The 15,297-nt window shown below is 50.2% G+C and overlaps 1 protein-coding gene across 2 annotated transcripts in view; it reads right to left on the bottom strand.

Moving 5' to 3' along the window:
• Positions 1–15,297, bottom strand: part of LOC119863686 (aldehyde oxidase 1-like) — an 88,223-nt gene that overhangs the window by 60,294 nt on the left and 12,632 nt on the right. For both annotated transcript variants that reach the window (XM_038422439.2, XM_043505555.1), the window contains 8 exons: positions 9,847–9,973; positions 8,679–8,740; positions 7,800–7,874; positions 6,639–6,719; positions 4,619–4,763; positions 4,346–4,438; positions 3,034–3,185; positions 2,728–2,821 (listed from right to left, as the gene is read on the bottom strand). In XM_038422439.2, coding sequence (XP_038278367.2) covers positions 2,728–2,821; positions 3,034–3,185; positions 4,346–4,438; positions 4,619–4,763; positions 6,639–6,719; positions 7,800–7,874; positions 8,679–8,740; positions 9,847–9,973 — 829 coding nt within the window. The remainder of the gene's footprint in view (positions 1–2,727; positions 2,822–3,033; positions 3,186–4,345; positions 4,439–4,618; positions 4,764–6,638; positions 6,720–7,799; positions 7,875–8,678; positions 8,741–9,846; positions 9,974–15,297) is intronic.

The raw sequence follows: 15,297 nt of genomic DNA, 5'->3' as shown, positions 1-15,297 counted from the left end.
GAGTGGCTATTCTTCAACAAAAAAAACTTCAAAACCAGACTCCAACGAGAGACCGCTGAATTGGAATTAATTTGTAAACTGGATACAATTAACTTAGACTTGAATAGAGACTGGGAGTGGATGGGTCATTATACAAAGTAAAACTATTTCCCCATGTTATTTCCCCCCCCCCCCACTGTTCCTCGACGTTCTTGTCAACTGCTGGAAATGGCCCACCTTGATTATCACTACTAAAGGTTTTCCTCCTCCACCCCCCACCCCCGCTCTCCAGCTGGAAATAGCTCATCTTAAGTGATCACTCTCCTTACAGTGTGTATGGTAACACCCATCGTTTCATGTTCTCTGTGTGTGTGTGTGTGTGTATATATATCTCCACTGTATTTTCCATTGAATGCATCCAATGAAGTGAGCTGTAGCTCACGAAAGCTTATGCTCAAATAAATTTGTTAGTCTCTAAGGTGCCACAAGTACTCCTTTTCTACATGCAATAATGTGACTGCAATCTAGCCATCCAACAGTAGAAGGAGAGATCCCTAATTTGAAAACCCAGGAAAGGTGAACTGCAAAGCTTTGACAGAGAAAAATAATGAGGGTCCAATATATAAAACAAATGGTTTCTGGAGGTCCCTGGTAGATTATCCCGTGAGTGCACACTGAACATGCTATATTTATAGGTAAAATGATTATTTGTCTATCTGCCAGCTGCAAATTAACACTAGGACCTGGGAGTCTAACTGGGCCTGTTCCTTCATGTACATCAATAGTCCCCAACCTTTCTGTGGGAATAGCATATTCCTATTCCCAGAAAACTGTGGCAGGCGCCAGACACCCCGCCACCGAAATGCTGCCGAGAAACAGCAACGCATCTCGGCGGCATTTCGGCGGGTGGTTCTCTGGCGGCCACACTCAGTGGCGGCATTGCGCCCGCAGGCACCGCGTTGGGGACCTCTGGTGTACATCATCACCTGTAAGAAGAGTTCTGTGGCCAATTAATGTCTGTGCAGCCCTTTTCTTCAGAGGGTCTGCCAGGAGTCAATTCTTGGCCCTTGGTGAACAATTCTGTTAAGGAGAGTCAAGGACTAGACTCCTCTCTTGGCTGCATTGGCTCTGCAGGGTTGATGGGAATGAAAATCTGTAAAAACTCTTGTTTGTCACGCTGGTAAGCAGGCTTGTCTCTCAATACAGGCATGGGGTGACTGTTGAGTGAGAGTGTTTTTGTTTTTGTTTTTTTACACACAAAGTCACTTTCTGGAGCAGAACTGTATTTTGACAGAAATTCTGGCTCTCATGTCCACCTCTGTGTATTCAAGAAAAATGGCAAAAGAAGTAGCGCACAAGTCCTGACCAGGAAACTACGTGGTGAATGTGTTCTTTAGGGTGATGAGTGATGTGTAATGGGGTCACAAACAAAATAGGTATGGTCCATCACTGAATGAGAGGATGCATTTCCATCCTACCAGACTATGCATATGTCTATGCATACAGCACCTGCTTAATTTATTCCCCCTTAGATCAGAATTAAAATAAGCATGGGGCCACATGCACAGCTAACTGAATCATGCTGTTTCTTTGGTGTTTTTACTGATTCCCTGGCTATTGAGGTACACATGACTATGCCTGTGGAAATCCTATGTCCCTCATGTGTTCTCCATTTCCACAGTCTCCCCACAGACATGGCTTTGTGCATGGCAGGGAGTGGATTTCTTGAACAACATTAATTGGTTGTAATTTTGTTCCTTATCATACTTCCTACATCTTCAGTACAAATACACAGAGAGGGACTGTCACAGAGTGGCTGCCTCTTGTAAAACGAAGCAGTTCCAACTCCCCTGTGCCAGGACAGGTGCTCCCATTTGGCCAATTAAGAGGCTAGTACAGCACCAGGGACTATAAAGGATCTTGGAGAAATTCAGTGAGAGGGAGACCCAGTGAGTCCTGCTAGAGACCAGGAGGACTCAAGGAGGTCCTGGAAGGAAGCAAAAGGTGCTTCATGGGGGAAGGCTGAAGGCAAAGAGAGCAACAGGAGGGGTTTGCTGGCTGGCATCCCCAAGCCAGAAAATTAGGGTTGGAGACAGGAGGAGCAGCAGAGGCAATTGCCTGCTGGCTCTAAGCTAGAGAGGCAGAGACAAAGGCTGGAGAGGGCTGAAGGCAGGCGAGCGGTGGAGGAGCTTTCCCACTGACATCTCCAAGACTAGAGAGGTGGACCTTGAGCAATCATGAGAGGGCCAGTGGAAATCAGGAGTGGTCCCCTGGCTAGGATGCTCTCAGTAGAGAAGCTGGCGGGAGGGCGCGGGGCATGTTCCCTGCGCTACAGTTGGAAGGGCTGAGATGTCCTACTACAAGTTCAGGGAGAGGACTGCACCGAATGCATCTGATGAAGTGAGCTGTAGCTCACGAAAGCTTATGCTCAAATGAATTTGTTCGTCTCTAAGGTGCCACAAGTACTCCTTTTCTTAGTGTGTGATGAGAGACACCAGGGCTGTATGTTGCATGTACTGAAGGAATATGTTGGGGAAATTCTGGACTACATTTTGTTATTTATCTGCATAGGGCTTTTGTAATAAATGAACCCCACAAGGGCTTTGCTTTTACTTAGGAAGTTGCTTTGGACTATTTCTGAGGAATAAGAAGAAGGGAAACTGCGGCATGCCTGCCTGCTGTGCCATGGCCTGCCATTGCAGGGCACTCCAGGCAGGGCCACCTTCTTTCAGGTACCCTACCTCCTACCTCTTGATGCCAGGTTGAGGGTACAGTTGCCAACTGCTAGAATGGGATTCAAGTCTGATGTTGACTTTCTACTCATAATGTTTCCACCTAAAGACTAAAAAAAGAGAAAAAAAAGGATATTATGTCACTAAGTCATCACCTTTAAGTATCAGTACAGTGTGAGGATTTACATTGATCAAAGGTCATAAGACAGACTGTGACATAAAATTAATTTTAAAGTCTATTATTTCAGCTGTGAATACAAATATTATGCACAGACAGAAGCAATTCCATGCAGTTTTGTTAACCCATCCACTTTTAACATACGGAAATGTTTCTGATCTGCTGTCCTCCCAGAGTTTTTAACTGATGCAAGAGAGCATGGAAAATCTTTGTCTTCTCCCCTGGAAGTTCTGAGACTGTGTTTGTCAGGGCATCTTTCACTACAGTCAGACTGCAGGCAGCTCCAAGGGTTAGTCCTGAAAACAAGTTATTGTAAGTAGTAAAATGTGAGCATTGCTCCAAAGTCAGGGTATTAAACTATTATGCAGTGCCTTTTTCTCACAATCAGCTCTCATAAGAATGTGGATAGGAATAAGGCAACATCTTAAAAGTTTTTTGTTACACTGTAATTTAGGAAACAAAACAAATACTGCATCAATTTCAAAATGTGTATGTGCAAACTGGAGTTAAACTAGGACAGGTTAAAAGTCTTTAACTGTCATGGTAGAGAGTCCTTTTTTTCAAGGGTAGCAGCTAAGCACATCCGGAAATTGGGAGAGATGTGGTCTAATGCTCTGAGCCATCAACTCAGAAATTGTAATCCCAGCTCTGACAGACTCTTTGGCCTTGAGCAAATTGCTTACATTTTCTGCCTCGGTTTGCTCATCTCTGTCTCACTTACAATGGGGATAGTAATTTACTATCTATCTCCTAGGGCATTTGTGAGGCTTAATTAATGTTATGAAGTGCTGTGAGATCCATGCATGGATTCTCCATAGAGTGTGAGGGGGCGACAACGGGTGTCACCCCATTCTGCCCACTCCTCCCCCTGGCCCACTGAGTCTCCTATCTCTTCCCCAGAATGAACACTTGATCTAGAGAAGCCTCTGTGGGTTACAGAGGAGGAGAGGGAGAGGTGCTGCAGAGATGGCTGACACTCCCACCACTTCCATATAGTAGGGAGGATATCTGAATGTTGAGGGTCCCCTCCATAAGCAGACATTGGAGGACAAATAGCCAATAACTGATTCTACACTCCCCTAGGGTTTACCTCAGCCAGCTAAATTGAGGTAAAAGGTGTTAATCCACATCGACACTAGGGTTTGGGTCATGGTTAGGATTAGGGTTAGATAACACATACTAGCTATCCCAATTTAACCCCAACTTCTTTTCCTAATCTAGACAAACCCATGCTGTTGCTAATGTATCATACATTGGGGCAGGGATCATAGCCATCCTGATCCATGGATGTCTCAGGAATGATTTGCAGAAACATTCACGAGCATCTCTAGACATTCTTGGAGAGCCAGGATGTCTGCAGATCAGTTCACATCTTCCCCTCTAGGGAACGGATCAGTATTATCTTATGCAGCGATATCTCTCTGTGTTTCAAAAGGCAAAAGTAGGGTCTACTTACCATTGTCTGTGTATCTCACCACATTCAGATCTAGGATCCTTGCAGGAGAGATTATAACTGGATGATGCACCCCTTTAAATTTAATTTCAGGCCCTATAGAGTACAATGAGATTTAGAGAAAAGGAAGATTGCTGCATTTCCAAAACTGTGACTATGTCATTGTTGAGTCACATATTAAGGACAAAGCACACATAAGCAATTCTAAATGCTGCCCGCTACTGTTCATACATACATGGGCACATGCATAACAGGATGTGCTCTGATTCTACATACCCACACTGGTGTTTCCCACAACGAGAGGTGCTTTGGGGTACTTAGTCTTCAGATCCAGAAGCTCCTTCAAGCTAGCAGGAGAAATCCAAATTGTTCTTTCCCCTTGGAAAACGAGAGTTCTTTTTGGCTGATTTTCAGCCATTGTCTATAGGAGAAACAATGTAGATTTAATATTTAAAGCTCCAGAGAGGCAGTGGTTGTCTAGTGAATAGGGCACTGGACTACAAGCCAAAATAATTCCTTAACCATGGAAGTCGTACTTAAACCCTCAAAACTGGGCTTAAGTGGGACTTAAATAGTGCATCAGTCTTGTGCTGGCCCTTTGCACAAGGAGGAAATTAATGCTTCATGAATAAAATGCCTAAAACTAACTCAGATGTCTTTAGTGAACAGGATTTATCCTGCAAACTATGCACTTAGGGCTGGATCCTGCACCCTTGGAAATCAATGGAAAATTAATTAAAAAAAAATCCGGATCTGACTGCAATGAAAACTACTTTCAACCCTACTCCATAAGTCCTCCCAACTGCCGTGTAGGCATACCCTTTATTATAGCTGGTGCCTGTAGATAAGATTGCCAGACATAGGTAGTGCCACCTATAGGTGAGGCTGCCTAATACTATCCATTATAAGACACTGTTTTCAGTTGCTTATAACTAAGGCTACATTTTAATCATGGGTATTTTTAGTACAAGTCACTGACAGGTCATGGGCAGTAAACAAAAATTAACGGCCCGTGACCTGTCCATGACGTTTACTAAAAATACCAGTGAATAAAATTTGCAGGGGAGGCTGCCCGGGGTGCTGTGGGAGGGCAGCCCAGCTGCTTGGGGGGGGCGGGGTGTGCGGGTGGCGGTGCGCAGCCCGAGATGTCTGCTGGTGTAGTGGGGGAAGGGTGTGGACGGCGGTGCATGGCCCGGGACTCCCACTGGTGCTGGGGGCGGGGCGGTTGGTGGGACTGGCAGGCTCCCTACCTGGCTCTGTGCCTCCCCCCTACAACAGCAGCAGAGTTTGGGTGTGGGAGGGGGCAGTGGGTTGGGGCATGGGACGAGGTGAAGTGGGCTCTGGGTGGTGCTTACCTGTGGGGCTCCCCGAAAGCAGCGACATCCCCCTTGCTCAGCTGCTAGGCAGAGGCGTGGCCAGGCAGCTCTGAATGCTGCCTCGACCTGCAGGCACTGCCTCCGCAGCTCCCATTGGCCTCGATTCCCGGCCAATGGGAGCTGCGAACCCAGGGCTCTGGGCCTAGGCTCAGGCAGCGTGAAGAGCTGCCTGGCTACGCTTCTGCCTAGCAGCTGAGCGAGGCAGAGGCGTTTCTGGGGAGCTCCCAAGGTAAGCGCTGCCCAGAGCCCACCTCACCCCGTCCTGTGCCCCCAACCCCCTGTCCCCTCCCACACCCAAAACTCTGCTGCTGGGGCTGGGGGGCGCTGTGTGGGGGCCTGAGACTGCCCCAGCAGCAGCCGCTGTGCTTGGTGCAGGGGCTGCCTGCTGCAGCCGCTGCAGAAGTCAGAGGTCACGGAAAGTCACGGAATCCATGACCTCTGTGACAAACTCGCAGACTTACTTATAACTTTGTCAAACTTTAACCCTTTAAGCTGAAATTTTCCATGTGGGGGTGTCTGCCACAGACTGATTCTTTTTGGAAAATTTCAGCAAAACCGGTTCTTCCTTTTCTCAGAACAAGATGATGAAAATGTGTTGTTTTTCCCAGGTTAAAAAATTTGTACAACCATTTTGTTGAGAATCTCCAGCAGCTCCATGCTTTGCACAGGCAACCTTAATTCCCTACATTTTGGAATACCTGACTTTGCATCTTTAATGTTCTTTTAATGTAGTTCTGTTTGTAAATATAAACACAGAATTAAAAAAATCACAGATCTTTGCAGATCTATTGGCAAATATGTGATATTTTTCCTGATGTAATCACTCCACTACTAGAGAGCACATTAAGATGAGTACTTAACTACATGTAAACGTTACAGATGTTACAGCATATGCACAGACCAAGAACAATTCTACTTACCATTAATTCTGGTGGAAATATAAACTCCTGGGTGGGGTCCAAGGGCTGAAATTCATCTGCTGAAAACAGCTTGGTGGAAATCTTAAACAAACAAACAATTTTTTACTTAATTCATTCTTTATAAAAAAGAAAGAACAAGGACTGGATCTGAAGCCCACTGAAGTCAGCAGGAGTCTAATTACTCTAATAGCCTTTGGATGAAATGCTAAATAAACTGCCCTGTATTAGTGGGGGCTGTTGCAGTGGAAGAAATGGAGAAAGGCAGCCTCTCACAGCTCAGTCACCTTCCCTGGCCCCTCTGGAGCTGGGAGAGTGGAATGATACAGACCTGAAATCCTAATTGCACACTTCTCTCTGTTCAACTATAGAGAGGTGAGATGGCTCCATATTTCCCCCCACTCTAACACACACTGACAGGTCACAGATTTTTGAAAGGAATATCTACATAAAATAAATCATTTGTATGGATAGGAATTTTCAAATAAAAAAAATTAGTGTCATGATTCTGATTTAGTTTTTGCAGCAAACTTCAGTTCTGTGAACACAATCTTGCCATGAGTGCCATGTAGACAAACCCCTGAACCCATACTAAACCTCATTGACTTCATACGGCTTCACCTGGGCACAGGGATAGCTAATGCAGTGGTCACTGCAGAATCGGAGCCTAAGAATATTAATATTCCAGAACACAAAAGATTGTTTGAACATGCTGATCCAAACTGTCCTCTGCATTGTTACAAGAGACTCCAGGGGAAGAGGGTGAAGATTTCCTCTTTCACACACCTACCTATGCCTTTGAAGACATATCTAAATCCCTCACCACTAACAGTACATTCATTTCCTGTGAAAATGCAAAAACTTCCTGATCACCCAGGATGGTACATACATCATTAAGAGAAACTTTCAAATTTCACAGAACAGCAGCAGCAATGCTTCTGTGGCCTGCAATATGCAGGAAGTCAGACTAGATGATCATGATGTTCCCTTCTGGCTTTAAAGTCAGAGCAATGCTATGGGACACAGTGGGCTGTAGTCAACTGGCTATAGGATGCTGCATGACATATTACTTATTACAGTACATGCGAAGTGCTAAGTAGCGCACTGCTCTTCACCTAGTGCAAATTTTACATTTAAACAGGAAGGAAAAACAATTAAACTCACCTTCTCTCCTTTAAGTTTGTCTTCTTGATCCAAGCAACAGTTCCCATTTTCTTTACTTTGACAACAAAATGGTTCCTAAAATAGTAATATCCCATTAGTATAAACATATGACTTCTGCTCATAGTGAGCTTGATCCCAAGTCAATGGGAGTCTCTCCTGACTTACAATGGGCTTTGGATGAGGCTGAATAAAATTGCAAATATTCATGTTTTAAGGCATTATCTTTTTCTTACCAAAACCTTTTTTTTTTTTTTTTAAAGGTTTTCTAGGTTTCTCAGTGGAATTTACACAAAATGTTGGCAGACAGGATGAACTTTATGTCATTAACACTCATTGATGTCATCACCTCTTTTAGTTCAAATCTTATTTCAACTTTATTTTATGCATGTAATGCTATGATTAGCAAAGACCAAAGTCTCCTTGCCTCAATCATACAAACATTCCCACTGACTGCAATGCAACTACTTTTGTGAGGAAGATTTGGGTCCCTTATGAACAGTTAATATTTAGAACCAGATTTTTATAATACTCTTTGTCACTCTGCAATTTGTATGTCTGGACTAAATATTACAGAACAACAGGTTTATGTGGCTAGTGGCTTGATCCAAAGCTCACTGGAGTTAATGGAAACACTTTCATTGACTTCAATGACCTTTGGTTCAGGCCCTGAGAGCTGGCTGATCTGCATTCCTGAAAAGGACAGCCAACAAGCCTCGACAGAAACAAGATTGGATGTGTACTTAAATTCACAGGTTCTCTGGTTGTTTAGATATTGTAATACACAGTAATACATGCCTCACTCTCCCATAAAAATATTTTAGAACAAATATTCAAAGCAGTTGAATAGGAACACTGATTTCCACCATTCCCACCGTTTACCTTACAGAAGGTTTTACAGCCATCTAAGATTGGTCTATATCCAGTGCAGCGGCACAAGTTACCTGATACCAGAAAATAATAGGTGAACTATTAGTTCTAGCTATGACATATAATTTAGGATTCAAGTCTTCATGCTAAGGTTTGTCTTTTTGAGATTTCAGGAGAAGGGGTTTATCTCTGAAATGCAATATGGGCCAGATGTACAAAAGAGCTCAGCATCCATTGACTCCTGAGGGGAGGAAACTCTTACAGCAACTAAGAGGAAGCTGTAATACTGCAAGAGCCACATCAGATGGCAGTATTGGGTGAGTTGACCCAGGGCGCCATAACAACTTTGGCTTTGGCTTCACTGGCACAAAGGTGGATTTTTACAGTGAGATAACTAGATGGGATAGTTCTCTCATTGTAAAAATTTAAGTGGAGACAAGGCACTTGCAGTGTTTACAATGAGGTAGCTAGGCAAAGTCAGCACTATACCTCGTGCCCCTGGCTGACCCCACCAAGTTTGCCTCATGGTAAAACTAAACTGGCCTTGTCTCACCTCTGCTTTTACACTGGGATAGTGAACCCACATTAGTTATCCCTCTCTAAAAGCACACCTTTTTTGTAGTGAAGACATAGCCAGTCTCTCTGTTATTTTATAGTTTTATTACTGTCACTAAAGCTTTGGCACTGTTCTGAGGTTTACAATGTTCTGAACACTGTATCTGATGAGACTTAAGGCCAAGATTTTCCAAAGTGGCTACTGATTATGGATGCTTCAATTTTTCAGAACCCAACTTGAGACATCTTAAAGGGGCCTGATTTTCAAAAAGTGCTACCCTTTGAAAATCAACTCCCCTAAAGTTGCCAAGTTGGGCACCCTAATTGAGATACCCCAAATCACTAGTCACTTCTGAAAATTTTGGCCAAGATTTCACTCTGCTGTAGGGTATACCATTCAGCATGATATCACAGATGTGCTGTTTAATATATAGGCACCTCACAGATTTCAGGCAGTCAAGAATTCATTGTTGCTTTCTTCCCTCTCCTCCCCACCCACCTTTTCTGAAAGAAAACCATCATTAAAAATCTTATTTACTAAGAGATTATTTATCTTGTTCATTCATATATTAAAGATGGCATTTTGATGGAGAGGGGGGAAGGGGAGAAACAAACAAAAATTAACCAGCCAGAGCTGCAGCTATCTGCTCCATGGAGGGTTCAGGGTGGTTTCTCAGCAAACTATACATGGACATCACCATTCCAGGGGTGCAAAAGCCACACTGAGAGCCATGGCACTTGGCTAGCCTTTCCTGGAACAAAACAGAACAATAGACCCTGCTTCAAAATGCAACATCAACAAATTCCCTTTTTCAATCACTTAAGAGCTGTTGATTTCAAAAGTTACAAATATGATTTAAAGGGTGTGACAAAGTTCCTGCTCTACCTTGGTGGGTCTTGTGCTTATTGGCAGATTTGCTCGCCTTGGAGCATCATGGCAGCCCTTAGCTTGGCCGTTTTTCTGAATTCACAGTCCAGGTCGACTCCTCCTGTGTCTGACCAGGAGTTGGGAGGATTTGGGGGGAACCCGGGCCCGCCCGCTACTCCGGGTTCCAGCCCAGGGCCCTGTGGAATGCAGCTGTCTAGAGTGCCTCCTAGAACAACTGTGCGACAGTACAACTCCCTGGGCTACTTCCCCATGGCCTCCTCCTAACACCTTCTTTATCCTCACTACAGGACCATCCTCCTGGTGTCTAATAATGCTTGTACACCTCAGTCCTCCAACAGTCCACATTCTCACTCTCAGCTCCTAGTACCTCTTGCTCCAGGTCCTCACATGCACACCACAAACTGAAGTGAGCTCCTTTTTAAAACCCAGGTGCCCTCATTAGCCTGCCTTAATTGATTCTAGCAGCTTCTTGATTGGCTGCAGGTGTTCTAACCAGCCTGTCTTAATTGTCTCCAGAAGGTTCCTGATTGTTCTGGAACCTTGCCTGTTCCCTTACCCAGGGAAAAGGGACCTGCTTAACTTGGGGCTAATATATCTGCCTTCTATTACACTCCTGCATCCCTCTGGCCTGGAGGAAGAAGGAGGGAGAGGGCTGCTGCTGCTAGGCCCTGGGCTCTCCCTGCTGCGACTGCTGCTCCAGCTGCTCCTTTAGCTGGGCCAGACACCACCCCTCCCCCCGTTCTCTGCTACCTGGTTGCTGGCCGGCTGCTGGACCCACCCCCCCGGGTGCTGCTACTGCTCCAACTGCAGCCCCTGGGGGGGGGGTCCTCCTGGCCCACTCCCCAGAAGGGAGAAGTGAGGGACCCCAGCCCCAGCCGTTGCTGCTGTGGACACCACCACCACCACCACCGCCACGAGAGTTCCTGGAGCTGCTGCTGTGGAGCTTGCTGCCTGGAGCTGCTGAAGCCCCGAGGACGAGAAGAAGAGGACCATCTACCAGTGGGGGAGCACCTAGAGACTTTGCAGACAACCGTGGAGGGGGCCTTAAGACTGAGTAACTTTCAAACTGTGCTCTTGTGGTGGGGGTCTTGACCGTGTTTCCAGGGACACAGCGGGTGTGGCGTGGAGCTGCCTCCTGATCCATCTGTGTGTCCCCCCCAACCCCCACCACTACTACTACCAGCGCTGCCCCCTCCACCACCCCCACTGGCTGTATACCATCTGCCTCAGCTCCTGCCTCTGGACTCAGCTGCTTGCTTGGCTTACCACGCCCTGATTCCACCCTTTGGCCCAGAAGCAGCAACCAACCTAAACAGACTTTGTGCAAGTGCACGTGGGCGCATGTGCCCCCGCCCCAGACTGCCCACCCCACAGCTTTGCCCTTTGCTACCTGCCCCATTTGCCCTTTGCAGCTTTGCCCCCCTTTTGCCCCAGCCCCCCCTTACCTGCTTCCGTTTGTTTGCCTACCCCGCCCATTTCCCTCTACAGCCTTTGTTTGTTTGCCCTGCCCCAGCCTCTGAAGCTAGCCCCTTGGTTTCCCTGCCCTACCTCCAGGCCGCTTAGCCCCTTGCTCCGTGTGCCCATGCTCCCTCCCATGTGCTTGTGCCACTCCCCATTTTAGTTTCAACCCTCTTCACTGCACCCCCAATGCTGTTCTATCCTCCCCCTCCCCTAGTGCAGCAAGAGGAGCCGGAATTCCACCCTGTGTCGGCGACTGACCCCAACCCCTGATTACCCCCCGTCTAGCCCACCCCTTTGGGCGCCCTCCTCCCCTGCCTGTAGCCTAGCGGGGAGGAGTGGTTGACCTGCATCCCTTTTCCCCTCCTCCTTCTGGTGTCTCGCCTTCCCTCCCTGCTCATGATGGCGGGGGATGAGACGGGTGGGGCCCCTCCAGCAGCCCCAGCTACCCCTCCCCCGCCTGCCCCCCGTCACCCCTGCAAGCCTCTACCTCCACTGCCGCTGCCAAACCATCTGCCACCGCCCCCACTGGGGTGCCAGCAGCGACGGGCACCGGGATGACCTCCGCTGCTGCCATATCCTTCCCCCCCTCAGATTCTGGGGGAGCCCCCCCCAGCTGGTGGGAAGGGCCAGGGTAAGAAGAAGGGGAAGGACCCCGCTAAAAAGACCAGGCCCTCCATGGCAGGGACTGCCCCCACTGCTGCAGCCCCGCCACCGGTTGAGGCATCCTTACCCGCTGTTCCCTCCACCAACTCTGCGGGTGTCCCTCCCCCGGCCCCCAGGGCGTACGCCTAGGTGGTGGCAGACCCCCCGCCTGCCGCTACGTCATCTCTCCCGCCCACTGCCTCTGCTACCATCTATAGCGGCCGGGGCCCCTTTCCCACCAAGACCAGGAAGCACAGTGTCCGTTGCCTCCTGGTGCCCGCTTCGCCCCATGTGGAGATCTACGTGCGGGCGTTGGCGAGGGTGGTGGGGCCCACGGCCATTGTGGCGGCCTCCAAAATGTATGGCAAGGTCGTCTTCTTCTTAGCATCGGAGGCCGCCACCCAGGAGGCAGAGGAGAAGGGCCTGGAAGTAGGGGGCGTGTTCGTCCCCCTGGAGCCGCTTTACAGGACCTGGGCATCTGCCTGGTCCTGACTTCCGTCCCTCCCTTTCTTCTCAATGCCACCCTGTTACCTGCTCTCTCTACCCTGGGGAGACCCATCTCTGTCATCAGCCCTCTCCTGTTGGGCTACAAAGACCCTGCCCTTCGTCACGTCCTCTCGTTCCGCCAGCAAGTGCAGCTTCAACTGCTGCCGGCAGCATGTGACAGAGAGGCGCTGGAGGGGTCCTTCCTAGTCCCCTACCAGGGGGCCCATTACCGGATGCACTACTCCATGGGGGAGGCCTGGTGCTACCTCTGCCAGGTGATGGGGCACATCCGGAGGGACTGCCCCTTAGCCCGGCAAGGAGGGGCATCTGGGACCCCCCGAGCCCCAGCAGGGCACCGGCCCCATCATCGCCGGCACCCCTGGCTGCCTGGCTCCTGAAACCACCCCTCCTTCCCAGTCCACTATTGCTCCCTCTCGGGCCCAAGGGGCACCTCCCCAACTATGCCCAGACGAGCAGGAGAGCCCCGCCCCCGCTGATTGCAATCTGGCAGGGCCTGTGGAGGAGGGTGCGGCAGGGACACCACCGGGCATGGGAGAGGGCCCGCCCCAAGGGGAATCTTCCCTCCCTTGTGCTGCCCCACCGTTATCCCCTCGAGTCCCTGAGCCATTGCCTCTGCCCCCTGACATGACCCCTGCTAGCCAGCCCCCAGATGATGCCATGGAGGGCTGGGCCCTAGTCCAGGGGAAGCGGGGCAAGCGGAAGGCTCGGGCTCCGCTCCTCCCATTGGATGCGGAGGCCCCCTGGAAGACCAGGAAGGGGGGCACCGATGCCGAGCCTGCCGCTCTACCCACGGGTGTGTTCCATCCACCAGAGCCGGCTGGGGAAGACGTGGCAGCACTGGAAGGCAGTATCTCCCCTCCAAGGGAGTCCCTCCCCTCCGAGGGAGTCCCCCCTGCCCTGGCGCCCTCTGAAACCTCAGTGTGCCCCGAGGCGACCATCGCGTCAGGTGCCGGCGGGGAGAATCCCGGGGTGGCGGAAAATGATTTCCCGTCCATATATGAGGAGATCGAGGCCCTGGGTCTGACCCCGGTCACCCAGGGGGAGGATGACCCTATGCAAGCAGGCCTCGATCTGGGCAACTTCACTCCAGCCCCCCTTTCCCCATGCTCCCCCCCAACCGTTGCTTCCGCTCCCACTGCCGAGGAGCCCCTGGACTCCTCCATCAACCTGGCTGCAGATGGCACCCCGCTGAGGGCCACTGAGCCTGTTGAGGCGACGGCCAGTGCCACGCGACCAGGACCCGAGCCACCAGGGGCACCCCTCGTTGGTGAAGAGCATTCGACCTCCTTCCCGGGAGGGGGCCCTACAGAAGAGAGTCCACCTCCTGATGCCACGGCTGCCAAATCCACTATAGAGCCTGTGCCCGGCATCACTGAGAGCCCTCTCCCCACCCAGAATCTCGCCTTTTAACCCTGCCCCTCTCCCTGTCCCTATCCCGTCCACCTCCCGAGATGTTATTGCCGCCCCTGGGGCTGTCTCCTTCCCTTTTCCAATAGATGACCCCCAGGGAGCGACCTTTGTGTTTACTCGTCCCGACCCATCAGGGGCTGCTATCCTCACTTCGCCGCCCCCTATCGCCCCAGGGTTCGAGGCGGGCCTAGTGGCGCCAACCCATCAGGAGCCCTGTCGGGGGTCTGCACCCTGTCTGCCCGTCTCGGTGGGCCACGGGGCTGTACCAAGGCCCACTTGGGGAGCAACCAGGAGACCGTAACCCCACCCTCCATGCGCTACGAGAGGAGTTGCGGGAGTTTTTAGAAGATGTCCGTGGCTCCTGCAACAAAGTACAGCTTGCTCTCCAGCGATGGGGGGACTTTCATCAAATCCTCCGGGCCACATGGGCCCTCATGGGGGGAGGGTAAAAGGACCGGGAGGCAGGGCGCTGCGGCTTACCAGCGGGTCCGCCTCTTCCATGACTCCTTACTCATCTACGGGGTAGGTCACGGACTGCTGTGCATCCCGTCGGGAGCCGCGAGCATCCCTGCCAGCGAGGATCCCCCCCAGCCCTCCTCATGGCACCTCTTACCATCGCAACATTGAACACCCGCGGCTATAGGATGGGTGTCCGCAGGTCCCATGTGCTCTCCTTCCTTCAGGAGGGGGGGTACTCTGTGGTTTTCCTGCAGGAGACCCATACGGATCCAACCGCCGAAGACAGCTGGCGGCTGGATTGGGGGGACAGGGTCTACTTTAGCCATCTCACAATTCGTACGGCTGGAATGGCGACCCTGTTCTCCCCGACCTACTGCCCGAGGTGCTGGGGGTCGTCGAGGCTGTGCCGGGCCGCCTGCTGCACCTCCGGGTCCGCATGGAGGGGCTCGTAGTCAACCTCGTTAACATCTATGCCCCGGCAGTGAACCCGGAGCGGCTGCAATTCTATCAACAGGCACCTTGTTCGGCACCTTGGATCCTCATGAGTGCCTGGTCCTGGGAGGGGACTTTAACATCACCCTCAAGGAGCGGGACTGCTCAGGGACCGAGTAGAGCCCGGCCTCCGCCGCCGTCCTCCAGGAGATAGTCGAACACCACTCCCTGGTGGATGTCTGGCACGACCACCACCCAGATGACACTTCCACGTTC

This window comes from Dermochelys coriacea, chromosome 11 (assembly GCF_009764565.3).
Source record: "Dermochelys coriacea isolate rDerCor1 chromosome 11, rDerCor1.pri.v4, whole genome shotgun sequence".
NCBI classification, from domain to species: domain Eukaryota; kingdom Metazoa; phylum Chordata; order Testudines; family Dermochelyidae; genus Dermochelys; species Dermochelys coriacea.
Note: the sequence above shows the minus strand (reverse complement) of the source record. Positions and strands in the feature narration are given on the sequence as shown.